We start from the raw sequence: 26,617 nt of genomic DNA, 5'->3' as shown, positions 1-26,617 counted from the left end.
TAAAAGACCAAGAAGAGGCATTTTTCACCTTAATCATACTGATAGAAATGCTCGTTTTAACTATAGCGTTGCGTAAAATAAAAAAATAAAATGGGAGTTATTCTATCGCTTTTCAAAACTATACGCTTTCGCTCTACGTGAGACAGAAAGCGGGGAATTTACGAGGTGCTCCTGAATGCGTCGCGGGCAGGAGAATGGCGACCGTCCGAGAAGGGAGGAGGGAAAAGGGGCACAAATAAAACCTCATGTGCGAACGCCGGCGAAGAGAGAGTGAAGACCGACACAAAAGAGCAAAGAGACGAAGAGAAGGAGGGCAAAAACAAAAGAAGGAAAGAAGACGAGCCCCGAACAAGGTGAGGATCGTCGATATCGCGCATGTCGACACCTGTAAACTGCATTTGCACAAAATATTCAATTGTGCATTTAGATTTTGTTGACTATCAATTTATATAGAGAGCAACTGTTATTAAATGTAACTGTTAAGGGAGCATTACAAAATATGCACATTTTGATTCATTACATTTTTGATCAATTAAAATCACAGTTAGTGTGTATATATATATACATATATATATAAAAAAAAAAATTAAAGTTGTAATCTTGTTTAGCTTTTTTTTTTTTCCTGTCTGTCATGTCATGTATGTATGATGTGTATTTTCTCTCTTGGACATTATTTAATGCTCCTAATGGAAGTCAATTGATTCCCAAAGAGCTTTTGCAGCACTCCATGCGTTGACACACACGCACGCACACACACACACACACACACACACACACACACACACACACACACACACACACACACACACACACACACACACACACACACACACACACACACACACACACACACACACACACGCGCACACACACACACATAATAACAAGCTCAAGAGGGAGTTGGACGGGCAAAAGCTTCTAACGCTTGGCCACCCACCAAACAACCTTGGCTGTGAAATCCCACAATGCCTTGCCAAAGAGACCCCAGGGCGCTCGTCTGCCCTCCCCGGGCACACAAGCCGAGTCCTATCTGCAGGCTGGCTCCAGCCGGCCGTCCTGCTGTGTGTCATGAAGGTGTTTGGAAGTCGTGTTTCTTCTTGTTAAGCCTCTTAAGAGCCTTCTGGCCTTCCTGATCTCCTCGGCACTGCATTTGTTATTTCCCACCCTCATCCAATCAGCTCCATAGAACAAACACTGGCAGCTCAACTCACTGTTACTCCAATCAAGCCTCCTATTGTCAAATGATTTTTGGTGTGTGTCCCCCCCCAAATGTTTATTCCCTTTTATGTCCCCATATAATAGTGCGTGTGTGTATATGTAAAACTACACGCATCCACGCCATGATGGGCAGATGGTCCTTTTCTACGTATTGGCGACTTTGCCGTGCTCCATCTCCCTCCGGGGAGTCGTCCTGCAGCAAAACAAGCTTGGCAAACAGGTGGCGTGTGTGCAGGGAGAGTTTGTATGGATGGACGAGACGACGCCGGATACTCGTTTTTGCTTCATTCATTTTTAAACCCGTCGGCGGCCCGGTGGCACAATTGCCAAAGTTAGTTCAACTTTTTATCTTTTGAAAAAGGCCAAAAGTGACTAAATAGGTACTATAAAAAAAATAAATCCAGTTTAAAAACCCTCGTAAAAAAATGTCAAGTTGTCTCCTTATTATTAGTATGAAATGTAAAGCATATGGAAAAAAAATAACTGAGTGAGCTGAAATTGCATGTTGAAATTCAAAATTATTATTGTCGTTATTATATGTGGGAAATATTTTTTGGACAGTACACATGAGTAAAAATGTCCAAATTTTGGCCCATTGACTCCCATTATAAATAATAATTTTTCAAGTTTTTTGATTTTCCCGCGATTACCCAACTAAATCCCTTCGCTGGGGCTTCAACTAAACGTAGAATTTTTTTTTTGTATTGCTCTTGAGTCATAAAAGCCAGAATACACCAGATGGCGCTAGAGAGCTAATTATCATTTTTGGTTGAGCGGACTTATGTGCTTCCTATGTCCCCAAAACAAGAAAGCGCGGTTGGAATCGGGAACAATTTTTACCTTACGAGGTTGGCGAATTGATAATTTGCTGGAATGTTGGTCGCGCAAAAAAGTCTCAAGGACCCGAGCTATGAAAAGCAACACGCATTTCGTTTTTTACGCGTCATTTTGTGTGATGCCAACGCACTCATTCTTCAAGTTATTTTACTATTATTATTATGTATTAAATCTCTAGAAAATAGTGAATCATTGTATGGTTGTCATGGCAACCCTTCCAATAGACTCTCAGCTTGACATGAGAATGTTCCACAGACATTTACATAAATGCCTCGAGTGCTTGCCGCGAGGTTGACATTTTTTTTTTGTTGTTAAAATATTCAACTGTTATTTATAGTTGGCGTACTTGAATGACTCCCTTCACTTTTTTTGCTTTTTTGTTTCTGATTCAATTCAGCAGGGTCATCCGCACTCTACTTTTCTCGACTCGTCTCCCGCTTGCGTCTCGACTCTCCGAGGACGCCGTCGTCAATAAAGGAGGCGAGCTCAATGCCGCCATATGGCCGCCAGCGAAGGGAGATCATTGTGAAAAGAAAAGGGGGGCTGCTGCTGTTGGCTTACAGCTCTTGTAATTAGAGAGAGTCGGAAGAGATGAAGGGAGGACGAGGAAATCGCCATATGATTTCGGATGCATTTATTAACACTCGCTGCTTTCAGGCTGCAATTGAAATCCGACACATCAAATTCAACGGATCGACGCTCGCAACTGCATTATTTTATTTCTTTGTAGGGGGATGGAAGCAATTTTGATCTAATGTGTTGTTTGGTTGCTGAGCAGACAGACAGACAGATGGATGGACTAGTGGAATCGGTGCCGGTCACATGACCCGCTTGGGTTGAGGTTAGCGAGGCGATGCCACAGGGCCGAAACACTTTAATCACCGGCTCGGACCTTTCGCCGCGAGTTAAACCGACAATCATACAAAAGCGGTCGACATTGGCGACCTTATAATATGGATGCTACAAATGCTGTCAAACAATTTCATTCAAAGGCGGGATTGTTGTTGAGCTTCTGTCTCGTGCAGCCTTTTAATTCAGCCACAGGAAAGAAATGATAATTTTATCGAGGGGTGGGAATCTTTGACTATCTCACAGTTTTTGATTGACAATGATTTCTGCTTCAATTTATAGATGTGCAAAGAAATTGTCATGATCTACTCCAGTTTGGTTTGCAAGACAAAATGACAAATGGAGACATTAAAAATATCTTCTTTTTTTTCTTTACATTTATTAAGTTTTGAATTCCCCCCCCCCCCCCCCCACACACACACACACACACACAAAAACAGTGTGGACCACAACTGCTACTCTGTGGCAGAGCTATAACTTTTATATATTTATAATTTTATAAATTTTCTTTCTGAGCAGACTGACAGCGAACAGTCCATCAAAAAGAGTCCAAAAGCTGGTATCTGCATCACCCTGTTCCGTTTTTTTACTGACCACGCAGACTGGACGTTTCAAGCAATGACGAGTTTAGTTTGTTTCCTGAACGTAGCCTAGCTCAAGACTGACGCACGATGGAAAGTGCCATTGACTCGCTAGCGCTAATTAGCGCGCTACTCGCGGCACTTTTATGACTCAAAAGAACGGCAGTTAATTTAAAAAAAAAAAACGCTTTGGGAAGGTATACAGAAAAGCATCTTAACATTACTCATCGGTATATGCTCTTCCTACACTACAAAAAAAAAAACTTTTATCGCCATAACTTGATCTTGACTTTTTCTTTCTACTCTCTAATGCGGCTTAACAGTGTATCAGAACGTGCGGAACTACACTGCCCCTAAGTGGCCAAATTGTGTACAACATGAACAGCAACAAGACAAACAAGGGGCAAGACATTATAAAATCGATTTGCTGGCACAGCCCTAATATCTTAAAAATATTCTTTCAAATGAGTCACCATGTTGCTATTTTTGTGTGTGCGTATTTCAGTGTGTGACATCATTCATCCTGGCTGACCTTGAGGAGCGGCGGGCATCATTGGAGCGACCTCGCCGCCGTGGTTCACCCTCCTTCCCTGTGGCCCCCCCTCCGCACCCTCCCGCCTCCTTGAATGACTCAGCCAAGCATGCCTGTGGTGTCTGCGAACACAGGTAGAGCACAAAAACGTGTCAGACGGTACAAAAATGTTGGATGCAGCGCAAGTTCGGCATTCGGTTATGTTGACATGAAACATTTTTGAGAGGTGGCTCTGATGTAGAACAATTATAATCTTAAATCTTCATTATATGTGGAGACTTGGGTGATCAAGGCGGTAAACTTCTTTTTTTTTTTTTTAATTTAAAATAATATTTAACAAAATGTGTAATTATTATGGATGTCAGGCGAGGAAAAATTAGTTAACTCACGATTAATCACATTTTATATATGTTCTAAATGTAGTAATTATATAATGTAAAGTGCACAAACTCAAAATATTGACTATTAGATATTTAAAAAGAAAAAAGCAAAATTTTCATCACATTTATTTATGAGATCTGTACACTCCAGAATCAGTGATCTTTGGGTGGCCTGACGAAGTCTAATATCAAACCTTGTAACAATCAGCATGCCTTTATTCTACGTTTGATCCCAGAATGGATTTTTTTAAATCTATTTTTTTGCTGGAAACCAACATCCATGATACTGTTGGTCATCCATTAGATCTACATGAGACCCTGGCCCTGCTCACCTCTCAGCTCCATCCTGATGCTAACCACAAGGAGGACCTGGTCTTCCTCAAAGATGTCTTTAGTGAGAAGAGCCTCGGCTACCTCATGAAGGTACGGTTATTAATATTGTGCCGGATCACATTTGGTTAGCCCCCCCCCCCCCCCCCTCCAAAAAAAAAATCTTGACAATAATATGTTCTGTGCAGACCCACTATTCTAAATATGGTATTTTGGTTAATATTGTGTTAGTAGAATATGAGTTAATCAGCAAAATCCAGCCGTTTTTATCCGTCTCAGAAGGCGGCCATTTTTCGACTGAAAATTACATCAGTGTTGCTCAGGCCTCATGTAACAACCAATCACAGCGCTGCTTCGAAAAACAGGTGAGCTCTGATTGGTTGCATTGATGTCATCTGCAGTCAACAGCAAGTGGCAAAATGGCCGCCCTCTGTAATGGATAAAAACGGCTGGAATTTGCTTCATAATAACTCATATTCCAAAAATGTCATCTTAATTAGAATGTCATGTTTAGACGAGTGAGGTCACTTATTATGCAAGCGTATTGCTTTCATTTGGGGGGGGGGAAATAACTCCTGTTTTTCAGACAAATTTTGGGAGAGCTTTATTTTTGTGTGTATGTAATAAAAAAATAAAAAATAAATTTTGTTTTACTAAGTAATTTTTTCTGTCATCAAAAATATTCTAAAAAACGGGGGGGGGGGATCAAATAATAATTCCGAAATACAGGGCAACAAAGTATTTAAAAAAAAAAACGAAAAACAAACCAATTAAATAAATATATAAATATTTGTAAGAAATTTAAAAAACTCCAAAAAACAGAGCAACAGCATGTTTTTTTTTTAGTTATTTATTTATAAAAAATTTTTTATAAATATTTATTTAATTGAGTATTTTTTTTATAAGACAGGAGTGAAAATTACTCAGAAAAACAGAAAAAAAATATCCCCCCCCCAAAAAAAAACGGAAGAAAATATATATATTTTTAACTGAAAAAAAAAGTACCTCAGATGAAATGGGGAAAATAATATTCAATAAAAAAGTTTAAAAAAACAAAAACAAAGCTCCCCCCCAAAATAGTCGGAAAAACAGGAGTTTTTTTTCTTTCAAGTGAATGCAATACGCTTCTGTAACTTATAAAATATGTTTGAGGTTGACTTCCACTTTCTCTCAGATTCATGAGAAACTGAAGCAGTACGAGAAGCAGAATCCGTCGCCGTTCCTGCACAGCGCCTCCTGCCTGGTGGAGGATGTAAGTGCAGTATACCCTCTTCCCAAAATGTCATTTTTCTCGATTTTTTTTTAATGGCCTCATTTTGTTTGCCAGCTGACCGAAGAGCTCCAGAACCGACTCCTTGAAGAGGATGAGAAAGAGCTGCTGCTTCTGCTCAGCGCTCCTCACCTCAAGGTAAAACACGACGCATGACAACGCTCGCTTTCGAATCTGAACGTCACTCGTGGGGGAACTCCCAGGCTGTGCTGTCGGCCCACGACACTGTGGCCCAGAAGAACTTTGACCCGGTGCTGCCTCCCCTGCCGGAGGACTTGGACGACGAGCTGGAGGAGGAGTCGGTGAAGATCGTACGACTGGTGAAGAACAAGGAGCCTTTGGTGAGACTTTTGAGTCTTTTTTTTTAACAAATGCAAGTCATAAATGAATCGGTTCCCTCGTCCAGGGAGCGACCATCCGGCGGGACGAGGCCACCGGCGCCGTCATCGTGGCGCGGATCATGAGGGGGGGAGCGGCCGACCGCAGCGGTAAGAGCGACAACGTGCAGAGGTGGCAAATCCAGTTTCAGAAAGTAAAAACCCTGCCACAGTTTGGCTTTAGCCCCAGGTGCTAGCTAGCGAACTCCCTAGCTAGCTCCCATGGTGCTCGTTTACCTGCTAGGGAGCTAGCTAGCTAGCATCAGGGGCTAAAACCAAACTGGCAGAAACTGGCAGGGTTTTTACTTTCAGGTGCTAGCTAGTAGCTCCCTAGCTAGCTCCCATGGTGCTCGTTTACCTACGAGGGAGCTAGCTAGCTAGCATCAGGGGCTAAAACCAAACTGGCAAGGTTTTTACTTTCAGGTGCTAGCTAGCAAACTCCCTAGCTAGCTCCCATGGTGCTCGTTTACCTACTAGGGAGCTAGCTAGCTAGCATCAGGGGCTAAAACCAAACTGGCAGGGTTTTTACTTTCAGGTGCTTGCAAGCTAGCTCCCTACAGAGCTCCCATGGTGCTCATTTACCTGCTAGCTATCTTGTATCAGGGTCTAAGGCAAACTGGCAGGGTTTTTACTTTCTGGACCTGGATTTGCCACCTCTGACAACATGGAAGCTTTTCTCCCCTCCCCTCCCCTCCCCTCCCCTCCCCTCCCCTCCCCTCCCGCCCGCATGAGCGTGACGCCATGCTTTCCCTTTTTTGGTATCTTTAAACCTGAACTTTGCGCCAACAGGACTTCCTTGTCATTCCTGACACACAAATCAGGAGATTACGTTGTGTAATGCTTCGCAAACTGTCAACAGAGATTAAATCCTCCAGATTAGTGCCACGAGATTGCATATTTGGAGATTCCAAACGGGTTGTTTCCATGGAGATGTTATCAACTTCATGCCAGTGGGGAAATTGCACCTTTTTGTTGCTTTTTTTTCCTTTTTTTTTCAGGGTTTGCATTCTGTGAGAGTTCACATCATAGCGTTTGTGTTGCCAGGTCTGGTGCACGTGGGGGATGAGCTGCGGGAGGTCAATGGCAACCTGATAACCCACAAACGGCCGGATGAAATCGGTCACATTCTGGTAAATGTCGTGTTTCCACCAGGTTTATTAGTTGTTTTTATTATTTTTTTAATTTTTTTTATATAGTTAGTTTTTTTTATGCTTAGTTTTAGTATTAGTTTTCTTTTTTTTAATGTGTATTACTTGTGCACAATATTTAATAAACACCATGGTAAAATGAAAAAAGTAACGCATTTGAGTTAAATGAAAAAGCAGGTGAGCTGAGCCATTGGAGCCAAAAGTCAAACAAAATTGGCAACTGGGAGTGATGTCATCGGAAGGTGCTTTTCTATTGGCTGCTGCTAGATGACATAACTTGTGTCTGACACACTTTCAAATGTCTTCATTCCGGTTAATATCAAAATAAATCTACTTAAAATCACATTTAATAGGCTCATGTATTAAATTAATTACCAAAGATAAAAAAAAAAAAAGGACAGGCTATAATTATAGTTTTGTAAACTAAATCATTTTCATTTTTCTTTTATTTCGTTAACGAAATTGTTGTTTGAATTTTATTTGTTGTATTTTTTTGGTTCGTTTTCATTTTTTTTCGGTCACTAAAATAACCTTGGTTTCCATTGATTGTAAATTCGCTGCTTGATATTGTGACGTTTTGCACCAGTCCCAGTCACAAGGCTCCATTACATTGAAAATCATCCCGGCCATCATAGAAGACGACAAGATGAAGGAAAGCAGGGTGAGGACTTTTATTATTATTATTATTATTTTTTTTCAAATTCAGATGAATTTAACTTATTCAAATCCATTATTTTTACATTCCCTCCATTGTGCAGGTCTACCTGCGGGCTTTGTTTGACTACGTGCCCTTTGAGGACAGAGCCACGCCCTGCCAGGAGGCGGGGCTTCCTTTTAAAAGGGGGGACATCCTTCAGGTGGTGAGCCAGGAAGATTCCACTTGGTGGCAGGCCAAGAGAGTGAGCGACGGCAACCTGCGCGCCGCTCTCATCCCCTCCACGCACTTCCAGGAGAGGTCAACTTTCGCCTCTTAACAAGAAATATTCATATATGAAAAAAACAACCAAACCATTCATTCCACATCCTACCTGGTGAAGCCTTTTTTTTTACGAAATGTACAAAAAAATTTCAAATTAATGTGTGTGAAAATCCTGACGAAAAAGTCATCAAGAAGAAAATCGTAGCTCCCTCGCTAGCGCCAATGGTGCTCGTTTGCCTGCTAGGGAGCTAGCTAGCTAGCATCAGGGGCTAAAGCCAAACTGTGGCAGGGTTTTTATTTTCTGGACTTGATCCTGACAAAAAAGTCATCAAGAAGCAAATCATAGTGGCAAATCCAGGTCAAGAAAGTAAAAACCCTGCTACAGTTTGGCTTAACCCCAGGTGCGAGCAGGTAAATGAGCACCATGGAGCTAGCTAGCTAGCTAACTAGCATCAAGGGCTAAAGCCAAACTGTGGCAGGGTTTTTACTTTCTGGACCTGATTTTGCCGCCACCTACTTTTAACATCATTCATTTCACATTATTCCATGTCAGTCAATATCATTCCACATCTTTCATTATCGTTCAGTATTATTTCAAAATGGTTTTCAAACAGCACAAATTCCGTATAGAGTTAAAAGTCTGTTACCACGAAACATTTGAAAAGATGGTGCGGGATGTAATAAATCTTCTTCCCACTCCCTTTTGAACATGGAAAATTGATGTTAGGTGCACTTTGTCAATTTCTGCTTGTTTTGTAGTTATTTTTGTTTTATTATAGTCGTTGATTTTCTTTCCTTGTTCTTTTTCATGTTCAAATGAACTCGAACTCAACTCAAAAAAAATTTAAATCAACATTTTTACAGAAATATTCCATTTCTTTTCATATTCATGCCACAATTTTTTCACCACTTATTTCACATTTTTACAAATGTGTAAATTGTTTTTTTTGTTTTCGTTTTTAACATTTAAAAAACGGTTATTTGTGCCTTGCCAGGCGCCTGAGATACCGCCTGAAGACGGGCTCCTTCCCGGCCTCCGCGTCCCCCCACGTGGCCACACGTAAGCCGCGATCGCTGCTCTCCTGTCTGCCGTTACCTGTATTATGCATTAACCCTCAAGCGACTGTGATTAGATCGTTGCTCGTGCGCCGAAGCGCACGTCAAATGTAATCTAACAGACGAGATGCATAAAGAGAGATTATGGAAACGGAACAGCGGATCCCAGCGCTTTAATCTCCACAAACGATCGTGTCATCGCTTAATCCAATTTGAAGGCGACGTTGAATGAAAAAGGGATGCACAAAAAAAAGGTGCCGCTTTGTGCTGTGGTTTGCTTTTTTTTTTTTTTAAGATCGTTTTTATATTGTCATACAAGAAAAACACAAGCGTCTCCCAATAACAGTTTTATTAGTCGTAGAAGCAGTTGTGATTTGTTGATGTGAAGAAGATGACTTCATGAAAATGTAATTATTCTGAAATTTTATGTTGGTTACAACTACTTAGATTAAATATACAAAATATTAATATAGAAAATGTCACATGAGAAAATATGAATTCAAGCATGCAAATGAAAGCCATTTAAATAATTTAATATCAAAAGTGCAATTCTTAATGATCAGTTTCATTATTATTAGTCGGGAAACTCATTTGTAAAAATTAAGAATATTACTTTTTACATGGCGAGAAAAAGTAAAACTCTGCCTTAAACATCAAATTTAAACATTTGTTTAAAATCCTTAAAATGACTGAAGTTGCTTTGTGTGAAATAGTTTTTTTGTGTGTGTGTGTGAAAGAGGAACAGTGGTTGTCATATTGTTGCGGTCTGCAGTAATTGTGTGTGTGTGTCCCTCCTTGCATAACCCCCCCAGATGAGCGCAATAACCAAGGTAGGACACGACGTACTCACACACTCAATGACAATTACGCGTTTGTTCCAGTTGTGTATTTGACACGTCCTCCTCACTCCATGACTGTGTTGAACGTGTTGTGTTGTGCCAAGTACAAGAGGCTTCACCCTACATTCCTCTCCTCCTCCTCCTCTTCCTCCTTCCGCTCGCTCCTCCCCACAGACGGCAGCGACCTTGAGGAAAAAGACGTAGGTGAGGACGAATCACTCGATGAACGTATGAAAGAATAACTGACTGTGATTTTTCAGACGAAAAAAGACATGATGTATAGTGAGATTTTTTTCCAGATGGTAAGATGACCAAAAAATGCATTTAAAAGGTGTTTTTTTTTAAAGGCAAAAAAATTAAATGACAAACAACCAAGGCGTGTTTCCCCCCCCAAAAAACAACCATGTATAGCAAGGCGTTTTTTTCTCCCAAAAAAACAACCATGTAGTAATGTTTTTTTTTCACCAAAAAAAACAACCATGTAAGTAAGGCGTTTTTTTCTTCACCAAAAATACGACCATGTATATAATAGCAAGACGTTTTTCAAAAACAAAAAAAGTATAGAAAAAAAACAATAAGGCCTTAAAAAATATGTATAGTAAGGCGCAAAAAAAAAAAAACTACCATAAGGCGTTTTTTTCTAAAAATAAATAAATACTAATTTATATATTTATAAAAAAAAAAAACATGTATAGTAAGGCGGGGGTTTCCCCCCTCCCAAAAAAAAGTATAGAAAAACAAAAATAAGGCCTTAAAAAAAAACATGTATAGTAAGGCGTAAAAAAAAAATGTAGTAAGGTTTTTTTTCTCTTTCAAAAAATAACATGTATAGTAAGGCGTTTAAAAAACCAAACAAAAAAAACATTCTAGCAAAGCGTTTTTTTCTTTAAAAAAACCCCCAACAACAACCATGTATTCTGCGTGGCGTCTCGTAGTGGCGCCGGCATAACTTTGGCGAGCTTGAACAAATCCTCTCGTTAGTAGTTTCTCCCAATTTAAAGGTCGCAGCCGCCTTCTCGTGGGGAAATCTTTCCCAAGTTCACTTTTTGTGTGTGTTTTTTTAAAATTGTTTATCATTTACCTGTTACCTGAACACAGCTGGCCTGCGCCGAAGTTTCCATCTCAAAAGAGAGAGGCAAAGTTCACCGGTCGAACCTCGCACTCCCGACGCCGCCCACGCGGCTTTCCTGATCTACGAGGAGGTGGCGCTTTATCTTCCCCGGCCCGGCGAGAGGCCCCGCCTCATCGTGCTGCTTGGTGGGTGGCGACCGTCTTAAGCCGGGCGCTCGCTCACTCGTGAGGCGGCTAACGCCGCTGCCCGTGATGTGTTCAGGATCCCTGGGAAGTCGCACTGCTGAGCTCAAGCAGAAGGTGATCGCAGACAATCCCAGACTTTACGGATTGGCCGTGCCTCGTGAGTGCACTCGTGAAGAGAGAGAGAAGAAAAAGCACATTGGATTGTCGCTTAGTCAGATTTGTGTGTTTGTTTCAAGACACCACGCGACCCAGGAAGATCCACGAGCGCGAGGGCGTGGAATATCATTTCGTCACCAAAGCCGCTTTCGAGGCTGACGTCCAAAATGGCAGGCGAGTACCCCGGGCGGCACACGCCCACCTTTTGCTTTGATTGATTTTCCATTCCATTTGCTTCGGCCAATTAGTCACAGCTGGAACTCCGACAAATCAACCATTTTTTTTGCAGGTTCATCGAACACGGCGAGTATAAAGAGAATTTATACGGCACCAGTCTGGAGTCCATTCACAGAATTCTGCTTCAAAATAAAACTTGCATCGTGGACGTGCAACCCGAGGTTTGTGCCGGTACTCATCGGACTTTGGTTGTTTTGACTGTAATTTGTTTGCATATCACACATATTATTTTTGATTTGAATGTTTGTTTGTTTTTGTTCCCTTGACGACATTTGTCCGAAGGCGCTGAAGGTTCTTCGCACGCCTGCGTTCAAGCCCTACGTCATCTTCGTGAGACCTTCCGTCTTTGACAGCGAGATGAAGTCTGTCAGCTCCTGCTCGTCGCTCGCCAGCGTCGCCATCACGGTGAGCGGCCACACCGGCGAGTCTCCGTGGCAACCAGAGACGGGGAAAGGGGCCTACGTGGAAATGATGTACTTGGGTCCTCCTACGCAGTCGGAATGCGATTGAATACGTTATGTCGAAATGTTTGATGAGGGCTTGTTGAACTTTTAGAGTCAGGGGAAGCGCAGCGCTTCATAATGTGAATGCCAATTAAATACCTGAAAATATTTTCGAAAAATTAAATGGTGTTAAAGTAGTCAGATCTGTCAACTGTGATGTCATCTTCAGGCAAAACGCTCGCCTTCTGATATCGATTAAAAACAGATGGATTTTGCTCCTTAACTCGTATTCCACTAACACAATATTTATCATGAATGTTGTGTTGTGACTAATGAGGTCACATATAACATATTATTGTCAAGAAATGTTTATTTGCACACTTTGTCCATAAAGTCTCTTTACAATAAAACATTTTTTTTTACAAAGACATTTGCCCGAAGCACATCAAGTCGGTACTCGATCGAATTCTTGTTCGCTGCAGGATAGCCTCAACATCAGATTTCCATCCATCAATGCCTTTGTAATATATATATTTTTTAATTGTAAAAATAATTTATGGACACCCTGTATATTGCTGGCGTCAGGCCAAACCTCATAAGTCACAATTTGGAAAAATTCATATTTCAAAAATCAGTCAGTCCAGGTGTGGATGTTTTTTCTTCTTATTATTATTATTGACCAGTGTTGAAAATGGTTGCCTAGCTCTCTGTGATGATATTTGAACAAACATGTTTTGGGGGGGGGGGGGGGTCTCCTGAAAAGGTACAAGGTTTCAAGTCCAACGGCAGCAATATATATTAGCGCAGCGGAACTTTATATTTTAGGGTCAGTCAAAGAAACTTTAAATGGGGGCTGACTCCCATTTTAAAGTGCTTTTGAGAGCGATGTGGTTAATTGCAAACCACTGCATCTTGTTATGAGGGTGTGCACACTTACGCAGCCACATTATTTCAATAGTTTGTTTGTTTGTTTTTAATTCCCCTCTCTAAGATTGTACGTTCAGTTTAGTCAGAATATGCGAACGGCAGTTTACTGACGATAATGATATTTACCTTGTGTGACTTGTTTTTATGTTTCAGGAGCACGACATCCAGGACATGAGGCAGTCAGCCGAGCAGATGGAGCAGCTCTACGGCCACTGGCTGGATTACGCGCTGGTCAAGGAGGAGCCGCTCGGTGCCACGGCAGAGCTCCACGCCGTGCTGGAGCGGGTGCGACTGGAGCCCCAGTGGGTGCCCGTGTCCTGGCTGAGGACTTCCTAGACCTTCCAGAACCAGGGGTGGGCAAACTCTGTCCTCGAGAGACAAGAGTCCTGGCGGGTTTTATGTTTCCCTTCTCCAACACAGCTGAATCATATAATCCTTGGAATCGGCTGTGTTGGAGAAGGGAAACCTGTCAAACCTGCAGGCCTCTGTCCTTGAGGACTGTCAACGTTGTCGTCTACTTGCCAAATTGTCCGCTTCACGGTTATGTGTGTTTTGATTGTAAACTTGTTGCAAGTGCCAAAAAAAAAACCTCCTCGTTTCGATTGGCAGATTGTTTAACATGCGCGGCAGCTACTTGTCTAATGTTTTCTAAATGTTTGCTGTTAATAAAACTTTTCAAACAATCAAATTTGTGTGTGTGGGCAATCTATTTATTTTCGGACAAATGCAACAATGAGAAAGTGAACAAAAGCAGGTGCGGCCGCAGCGTGTGCGAGAGAACAAAATACTGGGTTACTTCCACAGCTTCTTGATGGACATGTTCTTCTCGCTGTCTTTCTGCATCACCTGCACGACACACAACCGAAACGTTAGCAACGCGTTTTCACGCAAACATTTTGCTTTGGATGGAAGGTGACCAACCTTTGCCACGGCCATCTCAAAATCCTCCTGGGTGACGTGTACCCTCCTCTCGCGCAGGGCGTACATGCCCGCCTCCGTGCACACGCCCTTCACACAATAAGCGCAGCACACGTTTTAAAGGGGAAGGCAACCTTAAACATTTATTGACAATAATATGTCATATGTGACCTCACTAGTCTAAACATGACATCCATCCATTTTCTGTACCGCTTGTCCTCACAAGGGTCGCGGGGGTTGCTGGAGCCTATCCCAGCTGGCTTCGGGCAGTAGGCGGGGTACACCCTGAACTGGTTGCCAGCCAATCGCAGGGCACACTAACATTCTGACTAATATTACATTGGTGAAGGTATATGAGTTATGAAGCCAGTTTTTATCCATCTTAGAAGGCGGCCATTTTGCCACTTGCTGTCGCCTGAAGATGACATCAGTCGCTCGGGGATCAGGCAATGACTAATCACAGCCCACCTGTTTTCTGAAGCTGAGCTGTGATTGGTTGTTACCTGACACCTGTGATGTCATCTTCAGTCGACAGCAAGTGGAAGAAAGGGTTCTTAAAAGTATTAATTGTTTATAAATAATGACGTTATCACATAAATTGCGGACAAAATATGAACCTTTTACTGCTGAAAATGGCTCAGTGAGTGAAGGGCTAAAATGTTACTAACGAGCACTCACCTTAACCTCGGCGCCCGACGCTCCGGGCATCAGCTCGGCGATCTTCCTCAGGTTGATCCCGCGCGTCAGGTTCATCTTCCGCGAGTGAATCTTGAGGATGTCCAGACGAGCCTGGCAAATAAACATTTAAAAAATGAAGGCGTCGTCGTGGCGCGATGTCACAAGTGCCAATTTGAACCCGTGAGAGCGCCTACCTCTTCGTTGGGAGGGGGGAACTCAATCTTCCTGTCGATCCTTCCTGGCCGGAGGAGAGCCGAGTCCAGGATGTCGATGCGGTTGGTGGCCATGATGACCTGCCGTCGGCGCAGAGCTCGTTAACCATCGCACGCGGTTGAACACTTAAAGTACGCGAAATGTCGGCTCGCCTTGATGTTCTTGGTGGCCTCGAAGCCGTCCAGCTGGTTGAGCAGCTCCAACATGGTCCTCTGCACCTCGCTGTCCCCGCCCGAGCCCCCCTCCAGGCGGGACGAGCCGATGGAGTCGATTTCGTCCATGAAGATGATGGAGGGCGCGTGCTCTCGGGCCATGACGAACAGCTCGCGCACCATCCGGGCGCCTTTTGTCACAAGTTCACATTCAACCACAAATGGAAAGCATCCGCCGATGCTTGCGTCGTTAGCGCTCACCCTCCCCAATGAACTTCTGCACCAGCTCGGACCCCGACACCCTGATGAAGGTGCAGTCGGTGTGGTGGGCTACGGCTCTGGCCAGCAGGGTCTTTCCCGTACCTGGCGGTCCGTACAGCAGCACCCCCTAAGAGACACCTTGTCAGAGAACGGCCCTCCATTTTGAACGACCTCTCGCCGGTCGCTCACCTTGGGCTGCGCGATGCCCAGAGCTTCAAAAAGTTCCGGGTGCTTGACGGGAAGCTCGATGACTTCCTTGATCTCCTTGATCTGCTTGTCCAGCCCGCCGATCATCTCGTAGGTGGAATCGGGAACCTTCTCCACCATCATGAGGGACACCAGTGGGTCCACCTTGTTGGGGAGGATCTTGTGCAGCGTGTAACTGTCGTTGCGGAGGGCCACGCGGCAGTTGGGGGTCACCTGGGACGGAAGAGACAAATAATGACAATTTTTAATAGTAATTAATAGCGTGATTTCCATAATTACCTCATGATTAATCATATGTTCTGTTCTAATTACAATAAAATATTGTTTTCAATTTTGTCATACTCTTGTTAACATACAAAATATATCAAATACAAATATGGTTGTCTTTTAGTTCATTGATTCAATAATTTTATAGTATGTAGTTTATAACGTTATTTGAAGTTAAACGTGTAAACAGTTAAAAAAATATTTATTTTTTTCCAACAAAACCAGTTATTTCATTAATATTACAAAAACATGAACTACTAAAAAGATTATTGTAATAAGTGCTTTTATTATACTCATTTTACCACTTTAAGTGTGTTTTTAAAATCATATTCAAACATTTCCCCAAAACCACAGTACAGTTTCTCAATATTTTAACAATCTCGTAATAGTTCCACTTTAAGGGCTCTTTTTAAAAAAACGCTTTCGGTGTCCGTGGCACTGATTTAAATCCTGGTTTTGTTCCATATTTTTAAACAAAATAACATATTCCTCAAGTGGAGAAGCACAAAAGGAAAATAAGGAAAATAATACACATAATTTGTTCCAATTTTAAGAATGACAATGTGAAAACTATTTTACATGATATATGAATAATAAACTGCCACAATACTCACATCATTGATGTCAATGTTCTTATCCACGTCCACTACAAATTTCCCCTCTGGATGCACCTGCAAGAAAAAAAAGGAAAAATAAATACATGCTAAGCACGTGTACATGCTTATGTATTTTTTTTTTGTTTTGCAAAATGTATGGTACATACCTTGACCAACACTTTCTTCTTGTCCATGACCCGGACCACTTCTCCAACATAAGATCCTTGCTCCTGAAGCAACTGCAGCTCCTCACGGAGGAGACGCACTGAAACACAAAATATTTGGGATTATTATTATTGTTACTGTTAATATAAAACTACATACCTTAGCGTTAACATTGAGTCTACCTTTAGCGTTGAGTTCATTTCTCTGCGCTTGCAATCGTCTGAGATTCTGACTCTTGTCATTCACGGTCAACTGTTAAAAACAAAAAAACTGAGGTTAAAGTGGCAAAATTATGAGTGTGTGTGTGTTTTATGACATCATCTTACCTGTAACTCTTCAATTTTTGACAAGTAGTACTGACGGAGACCTGATCCACCTTTACTCTCGCCCATCTCCATCTGGAAAACAATTAATAAACCACGTGACTACCGTTATACACTTGGTTCATTTACTATCGAGGAGTGTTTTGGCTTAACTTATTGTCAAAATGGGAAGTATAATATCCAGGGATACAAAATGATGTCACTAACAAATTACGATACAGTACAGTCTATATCGATATACACACTGCATATTGGAACGAGAGCAATTAAAGATATTAAAATACAGGAGTGTATCAATAATAAGTGACTTCTGAACGAGTGCGAAGACGAAAATATGTCGAAGGCGACGTGAGTTAGCGACAAGCAGATTTCTCACGTACTATCTTCGCGTTCGAGTCAGCGGACCAACGAACACCGCAAAAAAACAACAACTGCCCGGCAAATGTGTAGTAGTTCGTAGTCTACACCTTGAAAGTAAAAGACATGCAGACATTGACGCGTTAAATGGACCTAGCGCGAGCTAGCTCGTCGACTAGCCTAGCCGCAATGATACAGCAAACCCGGAGCAACATTGTTATGAATGAAGTCGGGTTTTGTTAATACACACAAAGTAAGACTAGTTATAACAGAATCGAACCTGCTATAGTGTAGGAAAAAGAGGCGAGCTGGCGACGTTTAAACGCAATTCTAGGACGAAAGTGTACAAAAGTGTCGATAAATCAACCTACATTGTCAGTGCCGTCCCCTTCCATCTTGGAAAGCTCGCATCCGCTGGACGGTGACCTACTTCCGGTGTAGCACTTTCTTCGAGATGAATGAACGCGGATGTGCCACAGCGCCTTCTACTGGTCAAAAGCCACGCTGAATAATAAGTGCGACCGTAAATCACCCATTCAAAAGGCGCGAAAAATATTCGCCAGCCAATCCTAGGACATAAATAGTATTAAAAAAAAAGAAGAAGAAAAAAAAGAAAAGTAAGAAAGAAAGAAAAAAATGTCTCTTGCATGTTTTTGGAATGTCAGTGTTAGCTTATGTGCTAATGTATCAACTTATTACGTAGTATCATTTTGTATAATTACAAATGTTGACAGTGTGTTAATTTGTTGAGTACATGGCTGCTATTCAAAGAGTAATCTAGCTAACTAGCAGGACCTGTCACACCAGTTTCAACTGAAGTGTCTGAGGCTTGTCCTAACACGCACCCTTCGCAGCGTCGCGTCAGCTCCATGCACCATTCAGAAAAGCACGAACATAAAGTGACATGTGTCTGTATGTTTATTAAAAAATACTCCACATGTATAAAGGATACAGCACTTTGCTTGAAGTTAAAACAACATGCAGATATTTAAGCCCCTCCCCCAATAAGTAAGCAACATTACATTTGTAACAAATTGGCACATCTGTGAACATGGAATGTTTAAGGAAATGAAAGGGAAAAAAAAAATACATTTCAATGATGAGCTGATTCAAACAATTAGAAAGCCACACACAAAAATGGCTTACAATGATTGTCCGATAACATTTGTTTTGTTTAACTCAAATAACGTAATATTATACAAGAATAATAAAAAAAACATGTAAACATTCAGGAAAGTAAGAAAGTAAAATAAAAGTAAGTAAACAGACACCATTTGGAAAGAAGCAAGCTGATAGGAAATACAGTACCATAAACATAAGCAAAAAAAAAAAAAAGCATAAAAAGTCAACAGGCTCAAAGCATTTCAACCAATTTGATGCATGATTTAAGGAATATCAGAAAGGTTTGTAAACATTTGAAATTGGACTAATGAAAGACGTGTTCACTCCTTAGGTGAGTCTGATCCCAAGAACCTGCTCCAGCTCTTGTCTTCTCTGCTGCACCTGAAAGCAAAGAAGTATGATGTCCATGGTTATTTGCAAAGTTGAGTGTGGGGATGAATTGTTTGGCACGCGGACGTACTTTGGAGTACACGTATCTGCCGACTGCTTCTGGCATCCACGGCGCCTGGTAGAATTCAGTCCTCCTCTCCTCTGCTGGATTTCCTGTCACATCTGTCATCACCTGGAGGGTAAAAGGGAAACGATTAAACAACAGAGTGCCTAGAAAAATGAAATCAAACAAAAAACGAAATGCTCACCTTGAGATCTCTGCACTGAGATTTGAGCCAGTCTTGGATGAAGTCCTGAGGATTGTTGCTGAAGCTCAACATAAAGTCTCTTTCCGTTTTCAGCTGGTTAATATACTCGATGGTTTCGTGGATCTGCGAATGCGAAGTAAAAAGTGTTAAATACATTCCCCCCCACGCCCCCCCCCCCCTGTATTCCGCCCTAGAGCGTCGGCAATTAAATCTACCTTGGTCTCAAGTGCGGCGATTTCTTGCTGGTTGGTGGTGGACGACAGGAAGCCGCTCATTTGGCTCTTGAGCGGGTCGTCCACCTCCACGTCGATGTCATAACATGCCGTCTTCTTCTGGTCGTTGGGGTCCACACTGCCCAAACACAAAGGCTGGATTTACAGTCTCGGAATTTGCAAGTTCGTATAGATGCCACAAGGTGGCGACAACGTTTTTCCAAACAGAAGATTATAGGCTAAGCCATGCATCTAACATGTACACAATCATGAACCCGTGTTAAATAGTTACATGAGGCTAGCATAGCTAGCTAGCATCGAGAACACACAGACGAGTAAGGGCTATTTAGTAGCTGCGAAAAAGATCATTTCAGTTTCACATTTGACAGCAGACAGCGTTTTTCTCAAACGCTGAGAAGGGGAAAAAAACAAGATTCCACCAGATGGCGCCAAAGTAACACGTGTTGCTTTAGACACAAAAGAGCAAATAGACCACATTTTAAGTGAATAAGAGAGAGAGAGTTTCAAAAAAGAATTTGCAAAAATGTAACACCAAAAGCGTTAACTCATTCACTGCCATTGACGGTTATAGACGTCAAAACTTCATTTGAACTATTTCAATTAGTTTCACATTTTTTCCACTTTTGTTAACAAGAGTATGAAAACCTAGATTTTTTTTATTGTTCATTTAGAACAGATATAAAATGTGTGATTAATCGTGAGTTAACTCGTAAGTCATGCAATTAATTAAGATTTTAATCGCCCGACACTCCTAATTTTTAATTGTAATTAATCGCATGATTTCAATAGTTAACTCACGATTAATCATAAATTTGATATCTGTTCTGAATGAACAATAAAAAAAAATTCGAGGTTTTCATACAAAAGTGGGAAAAAATGTAAACGAATAGAAATAGGTCAAATGAATTTTTGACGTCAATAGCCGTAAATGGCAGTGAATGAGTTAATATGGGCGATTAAGATTGATTATTGCCGCCAGATGGCGCCAAAGCACACATTTTCGATTAGATATGGCCTTTCTTCTGATTATTTCGCCATGCCGCGTTATCAGACTCCATCAATCGGAATAGTGTCACGTGCTAACACAAAAGTCTGGATCGAAGACGGCGATTCCAACCCAAGCACCCGTACCTGATCATGTGATTGATAACGATGTGGTCAGGGTGCTGGAGCAGCCCGGCCAGTTTCATGGGAATCTCGGAGAACCTCATGCGACTGCAGCCAAATATCTGCAATTTGTTACACATATAAAAAAAAAAAAAACAGTTACACGTCATATGAAAGAAGAAGCTACGACGGCCGTACAAATAGTGCTTGGGTGCATGCTTTTTTGTCCGACCTTTCTGAAATAGTGGTTACAGTTGATGTACTCCTTCTCGTGACTGTCTTGCAGCTTGTTGTTCTTGATGTAGAGCCAAAGCGCCTGCATGATGCTGGCCCGCGTCTGCGTGTGCACGCCCAGCAGCCGAGCCAGCCGCAGATCCAGTTTGTACTGAGGAGGCTGTCCCGGCAAAGAGGAAAAACACTTCAGAATTGTTTTTCATTTTCATTTTTTTTTTAACTAGAAAGAGTGCACACACACCTGGTGGTCGAGCATGAGCAGAAGAGTGCATTTGACATTGAGGTCGCCGGGCCTTTTGACCTGGAAGCCGTCCGTCTCCTGAGTGGTGGGCATTCTGTGCCACTGAAGGACAATAAATATAGTATATATCAAATATAAATAATATATGTATATTTAATAAATGTTTGCGTATGACCAACTGGGGTCACTTTTTTCCACCTTTTAAATTATGCAAGTAATTAATTTAATAGAAAAAGAGGAGGATGAGAGTGTATCAAAAAACGTTGACGCCCTCATAACATTAATTATCGAAAGAATTCTTCAAATTTGGCGGGCAATTTTTTTTTTGATAAAAAGCCTTTTTAATTTCATGATTAATCAAAATTCTAAGGATGTGATTAATCTGATTTAAAAATGTAATCGTTTGACAGCTCTAATTATGTTAGATACAATTTAAGGATACATTTGTCAAATAAATGCTGTAAAAACCGAACAAGTATTATTGAAATTAATATTTGACTAATTACAGAATGGCTAGTCATTTTTGCTAAAAAAATAATAAAAATAATTATGACACATTGCGAATCAAACAAATCATAATGCGTTTGTGTATTTTCTGCAGATATATGAATTATTAAGTTATCATTTAATTGATTTCTACTTTCTTTTCTTCCAACTTAAATTCAGACGCCAAGCATTTTCAGGAGCCAGCTCCAAACTAAAATAAGGCAGGAGCCATTTTGAAAAGGGCAGCTTTAACCTTGACGTGCCGTAATCAAATGTTTTCGAACTGACGGTGTCGGCGGGCCATCCGGGCCTGAAGATTCCGAGGCCCGTCAAACAAAAAAAGCGCAACGATTGCAGCCGAATTCCACTTTCTGCTCAAGTCAGGCTGGTGAAAAAAGCCTTGCTGCTTTTTGCACGCGTTGAACGTTCAAAGCGGAATGCTTGCGAACTTATGTCATACCTCCACCAAATGGTTGTCGGGCCCGTAGAGCTCCTTATCGAGCTCGATCACCAGGCTCTTAAAGAAAGACGAGAACTTCCTCTTCTGCTTGCCAGCCTGGGAAAAACAAGAGTGCGCGACGGGACATCGTGAAAACACTTTTCGTTGATCAAACATTTCAAATGAAGTCATGCATTCTTCATTCCGGTTTTTTGCAGTGTTGCAAATTGGAGGTGGTGAAGCATAGAAAGTGGAGACAAACAGAAACAAGCTGCTCGCACGCCCGCCCGCTCCCTCCCTCCCTCCCTCTCTCTCCCTCCCTCCCCGCGGCCCTGTGCAAGCATGTTTGCACAACACAACCTCTTTCACTTCTTCTCTTGACATCCTTTCTGGTGTGTGAGCAAGCGCGCCTGAACATCCCCTTCATGTGGCCCCAGATGACACCGCGAGCGCTGCTGGAATTGATGGAGGGAGGAGAGGCATGTCAGCCCGGTGGTATGTAACGGCATGCGGTTTCGAAATCCCGCCTCGCAGCGCGTGTCTGCAGTCGCGGGGCGGAGCGCAGTAAACGCACATCTGGACGCGCCGTCCCGGCCAAAGCGGCCCGAGCGAGACGCGGGCGCAACAGAACGGAGCGGTTATAGGCTTACTTCTTCGAGAAGTTTCCCCTCCACCCGCAGCTCCCAGGAGGACACCTTCTCCGCCTCCTCGCCCTCGGGCTTGCACGGGGTGTACGTGTTGGAAATGTAGATCCTCAGCTTGCGCTTTTGCTGCGCGGGTCGAAAAAAAAGGAGACAAACAAGCAAGCGCGGCTTTTAGACGAGCTGGCGCTTGACAAATCAAGAGTGAAGGGTTGACAAATTACAAGCAGATTTTTTTTCTTGTGTGCGTTTGCTGAAGCGTCATGAGTTACTTCACCAAGACAATCTGATCTATTTAATCGCATTTTGTTGTCCGAAAAAGAGTTGAGGGCTGTTTCTCATTCGGATTTCATAGTTTACAGCTCGCCAAAATGGAGAAAAGTTGTCTGCATTAGGGGGTATTCAAAGTTAAAGGCAAGGAAATGCCAAAATAGAATGGTGGTGTACCCCAGGGAAGCGTCTTAGGTCCAAAGTTGTTCGATATGTTTCAATGTGCACTTTTAAAATTAATAAGAGATTCATTGTGCTATATTGTTTTAATACAAATGGAGCATATTCCAGCTGACAGGGGAGTGATAGGGTACACCAATCAATCGCTTTGTTGATACTACTTTTATGATGACCGCAAATGGCAGAAAATATTAACAAAAGTATATTTTTCACACTATACCAGTAAAACATCAAACGGTATAATTCTGGAGGAAACCAACAACGATATGTGGTGTACCACAGGGAAGCGGTTTAAAGCTACTGAACGTAGAATATTCTATTTCGAATCGCTACTGCCACCTGCTGACGAAAAATGAAACCGCACATACCGTTCTTCACGTACACAACACGCACGTTACGTCACATCCGCAGACAGGGCGCGGGAAATTCTTAACCCGAATCCAGTCTGAAAACGATTGGCCAGAGGCTTGCAGGAGTACCCGTTGTGAACAGCTAAGGCGTTAATCAACTAATTAGAAGGCATTTCAGTCATATGTGGTCAAATAAAACGCCTTTTTAAAAGTTCCATATTGCAGCTTTAAAGCATTTTTTTCCCCCCATTTCTTTTAATTAAGTATTTGAGGAAATGTTTTTGATCTATTTTGGGTAACCGCGTAATGAACTGGGCATTTGCCTACATTTCTTTGATAAATTATTTAAAAAATATATTGTCCTATTTAAATACAAAATACTTCTTAAACTTACTTAAATGGCAAAAAATATGCAAAGTATTTTTTCCACACAGAGATAATAAAAAATGTAATTGTGGATATGGTGTGCGAGAATACAGCTACAAATAGCATTACATACCACAATGGGCTTTTTCATAGCCTCCTGTATCTCCATGCGTTTACGGGCGATGGTCTGATCCAGTTTCCGCTCAAAAGCCAAGAGGTCCATGTAGGCCTGAGACTCTGGCACCAGGTCGCGGATCTAGAAAGTCAACATGAAGATATGATTTTAGAGAATAACACCATCGACAATGCCCAAAAGTAATTCCCGGAGGGTCAAAAGTCTCTTACTCTCTGTGGGAGAACCTTGTCGGCCATCTTGCGTCTTTTCGCCCTAAAATAAGAAGAAAGCAACACATGATTATCCACATCAAGACCCAACTAAAATATCATCAATCGTGGAAATTTCCACTGACATGTTTAATCGCACCATTGTTTAAAAGATTGTTTTGAAAAAATTGTTTCGCAATCATTTCAGCTTCGTCACGCTGTGTTACTTCGGCGCGCGCTCTTTCTTGTACGAGCAGCATCGGGAAGACCATGAAAGAGCTTCATTGTGGCGGCCTCACCTCCTCAAGGCTTGCCGCGGTTACGAGCGTGGCATCACAGAAGCAAGTTTGAAGTCAAAAATAGCCGCTAGTCTGCAGTCATGAGATGCTGCCATGAACTGGAAATTAGGGATGTTGTGTTCAGCTAAACAATACGCTATCAACACGAAATGGGCAGAACATCGAGGTCCATATAACTTTTGTATGTGCATCACTAAGATGACACAGAATTGAAGGTTAACAGTCTGTCGCAATGCTACAGTCAGTCAGTCTTGGCCAATCAGACTTGAAAACCGCCAGTTCTTCTTTTATCGCACTCTCTCAGTTCTTCAGTCCTCACCCTCGCCGGTGGCCTCCGAGCGCCTCTTGCTGTTGCTGCTGAAGGTGGTGATGAAACAAGCGCTTCCGCGACGCGTCCAGGGATGCCGGGGGTCCCATGTTGGGTCGCATGGGTATGCTGCCGCCGCCGCCGCCGCCGTACGATGGGCCGGGAAGCTGACCCCCCATTGAGGCCATCGGGCCCCCAACTCTGCCGAGTGACATCCCCGCACGCTGGCAGGGTGAAAGAAAAAGTTGTGTTTTAGGATAATGACGAGCACAAAAGCAATGATTATCATGATGAGTCAATGTTTAGTTTTCCAATAGTTATAACTTCTTTCTAGCTCATGACAATTTTGAATATTTAGCAGTAAATTAACTTTTCAACATGATTTGTGTAAGTACAAACACAAAAAAAAGAAAGAACAAAATACTTTTAGATTTCTCAACTATCTGTACTTCACTTGAGTCATTATAATTGTACTTTCTACATTTGAAAACAAATATCCTTAGTTTGCAAATGCTTGCTGACAAAGTGGACAATGACAGGGTGGACATATTTTGAATAATGCTAGCATAAGACATTTTACTTAGCAAAATGATTCAGTTAGCTAGTTGCCTTGTTTACGGTTTAGCACATATATTTCAAATTTCTGAAAACTACAACAAAGACAATTATTACACATCATGGTTAGAAGAATAGAGGAAAAACAACCCATGAAAAAAAATATATATAAAATGAAAGAAATAACATTTAAGCAGTCGATCATCGTATGCGTGCCAGTGTTTGGCCACTAATGATATAAGAGCTCGGAGTTGCATTATTCTGCTCCACTTTCACGATGACTTAAATGATTCTGATGAAGGAACATTTTGTGATATTAGACCCACATGTTGCGTTGACCCCATATGGCAAAAAAAAAAAAAAAAAAAACTCCAAATGTGCGGCAAACCCTATCGAGCTTCTCAAATGCGGAAGCACGACAAACAGATAGCGCTTCGACTTTAGCATTATATTTAAAAAAAAAAATAAACTCTACACATGGACATAAACCATTCCAGTTAACTTTTACTCCGTGGACTTGAACCAAATATAAGCGACTTTAACCGCATACAATTGCCAAAACGAAGCAAAAGACCCACCTGGGTGTACTGCGGTGCGCCGCTCAGGGTGCGAGGGTATCCCGCCGCAGTTGGCACCCTCAAGCCGGCGGCGAGTCCAACATTCATCAGGTTCAGACTGGGGCTCGTGGTCGGACCCGTGAAGCTTCCCCTCGTCGCCATTTAGTGGTTTCCAGTCCCCAGAAGAAGAAGAAAATGTCGCTCCGACGTACCGAACGCGTCTGTTCGAAGTTTTCAAGTTAGTCGCGTTACTTTGACTTAGTTTGACAGCGTGTCGTGTCAACAGCAAGCAAAAGTGAAGTTCCACTCCAGCCGCGTCAAGTTCCGGGGTTTTGTTTACTAGTACTTGTCCGAACCTTGAACTGTGGTGAATGTTGGAAAGCCTTCCGACGCAGTCTGAACATTTTCAAGCAACTAACATTGACGTGACGGCAGTGTTTTAAAGGCAAGATCTCGTATATCGAATGCTGCCTTCATGAATATCAGTAATTTAGGGAAACATGTCCGTTTCACTCTCATCTGCACAGCAAACAATTGGATTTGTTTAACCGTTGCGGCAAAAACAGCGAAGCTAATTTTGCACAAAAAATATAACATCCCTTTATAACCTATCCACCAACCATTTTTCACACATACTTGTCAGATAAGTGATAAATATTTAATGTATGTAATTTGGGAGGCAGCACTTGAAAGCACCACACTGTTTACAGGAGTTCGTTGCACACAAAAAAAACGCACAAAAATACATTTTGTCTCTCCATTTTGTTTTTTCCTG

At 42.0% G+C, this 26,617-nt stretch overlaps 3 protein-coding genes across 5 annotated transcripts; 1 reads left to right on the top strand and 2 right to left on the bottom strand.

Moving 5' to 3' along the window:
* Positions 1-191: 191 nt before the first annotated feature.
* Positions 192-14,044, top strand: LOC147156507 (MAGUK p55 subfamily member 3-like). 2 transcript variants are annotated; one of them, XM_086065214.1, is made up of 19 exons: positions 192-353; positions 3,991-4,151; positions 4,702-4,820; positions 5,902-5,979; positions 6,055-6,135; positions 6,201-6,338; positions 6,404-6,485; positions 7,419-7,504; positions 8,109-8,183; positions 8,281-8,477; positions 9,437-9,501; positions 10,310-10,327; positions 10,511-10,540; positions 11,435-11,593; positions 11,670-11,750; positions 11,830-11,923; positions 12,039-12,147; positions 12,269-12,391; positions 13,510-14,044. In XM_086065214.1, the coding sequence occupies exons 2-19, from the start codon at positions 4,112-4,114 to the stop codon at positions 13,690-13,692; spliced, it is 1,758 nt and encodes a 585-aa protein (XP_085921340.1). In that variant the 5' UTR covers positions 192-353; positions 3,991-4,111; the 3' UTR covers positions 13,693-14,044. The 2 variants fall into 2 exon arrangements, with proteins under 2 accessions (XP_085921340.1, XP_085921339.1); XM_086065213.1 differs by lacking the exon at positions 10,310-10,327 and having other exon boundaries at positions 10,379-10,540.
* On the bottom strand, positions 14,045-17,929 carry psmc5 (proteasome 26S subunit, ATPase 5). 2 transcript variants are annotated; one of them, XM_086065215.1, is made up of 12 exons: positions 17,865-17,929; positions 17,140-17,211; positions 16,996-17,065; positions 16,816-16,913; positions 16,667-16,723; positions 15,768-15,998; positions 15,579-15,705; positions 15,318-15,508; positions 15,147-15,245; positions 14,953-15,063; positions 14,278-14,364; positions 14,045-14,202 (listed from the first exon to the last, which is right to left on the bottom strand). In XM_086065215.1, the coding sequence occupies exons 1-12, from the start codon at positions 17,886-17,888 to the stop codon at positions 14,149-14,151; spliced, it is 1,221 nt and encodes a 406-aa protein (XP_085921341.1). In that variant the 5' UTR covers positions 17,889-17,929; the 3' UTR covers positions 14,045-14,148. The 2 variants fall into 2 exon arrangements, with proteins under 2 accessions (XP_085921341.1, XP_085921342.1); XM_086065216.1 differs by lacking the exon at positions 17,865-17,929 and adding an exon at positions 17,774-17,843.
* Positions 17,930-18,388: 459 nt separating this feature from the next.
* Positions 18,389-26,299, bottom strand: smarcd2 (SWI/SNF related BAF chromatin remodeling complex subunit D2). Its single transcript, XM_086064984.1, has 13 exons — positions 25,864-26,299; positions 24,743-24,954; positions 24,146-24,188; positions 23,934-24,056; positions 22,644-22,763; positions 22,015-22,110; positions 21,069-21,170; positions 20,826-20,987; positions 20,618-20,715; positions 19,469-19,604; positions 19,254-19,376; positions 19,076-19,177; positions 18,389-18,996 (listed from the first exon to the last, which is right to left on the bottom strand). Exons 1-13 carry the CDS (start codon positions 26,002-26,004, stop codon positions 18,943-18,945), a joined length of 1,512 nt encoding a protein of 503 aa, XP_085921110.1. The 5' UTR covers positions 26,005-26,299; the 3' UTR covers positions 18,389-18,942.
* Between the last annotated feature and the right edge of the window lie 318 nt (positions 26,300-26,617).

This window comes from Leptonotus elevatus, chromosome 20 (assembly GCF_054856555.1).
Source record: "Leptonotus elevatus isolate MCC_2025b chromosome 20, RoL_Lele_1.0, whole genome shotgun sequence".
In the NCBI taxonomy this organism is placed as follows: Eukaryota; Metazoa; Chordata; class Actinopteri; order Syngnathiformes; family Syngnathidae; genus Leptonotus; species Leptonotus elevatus.
The sequence above is the reverse complement of the archived record's forward strand: the minus strand, read 5'-3'. Positions and strand labels throughout refer to the sequence as shown.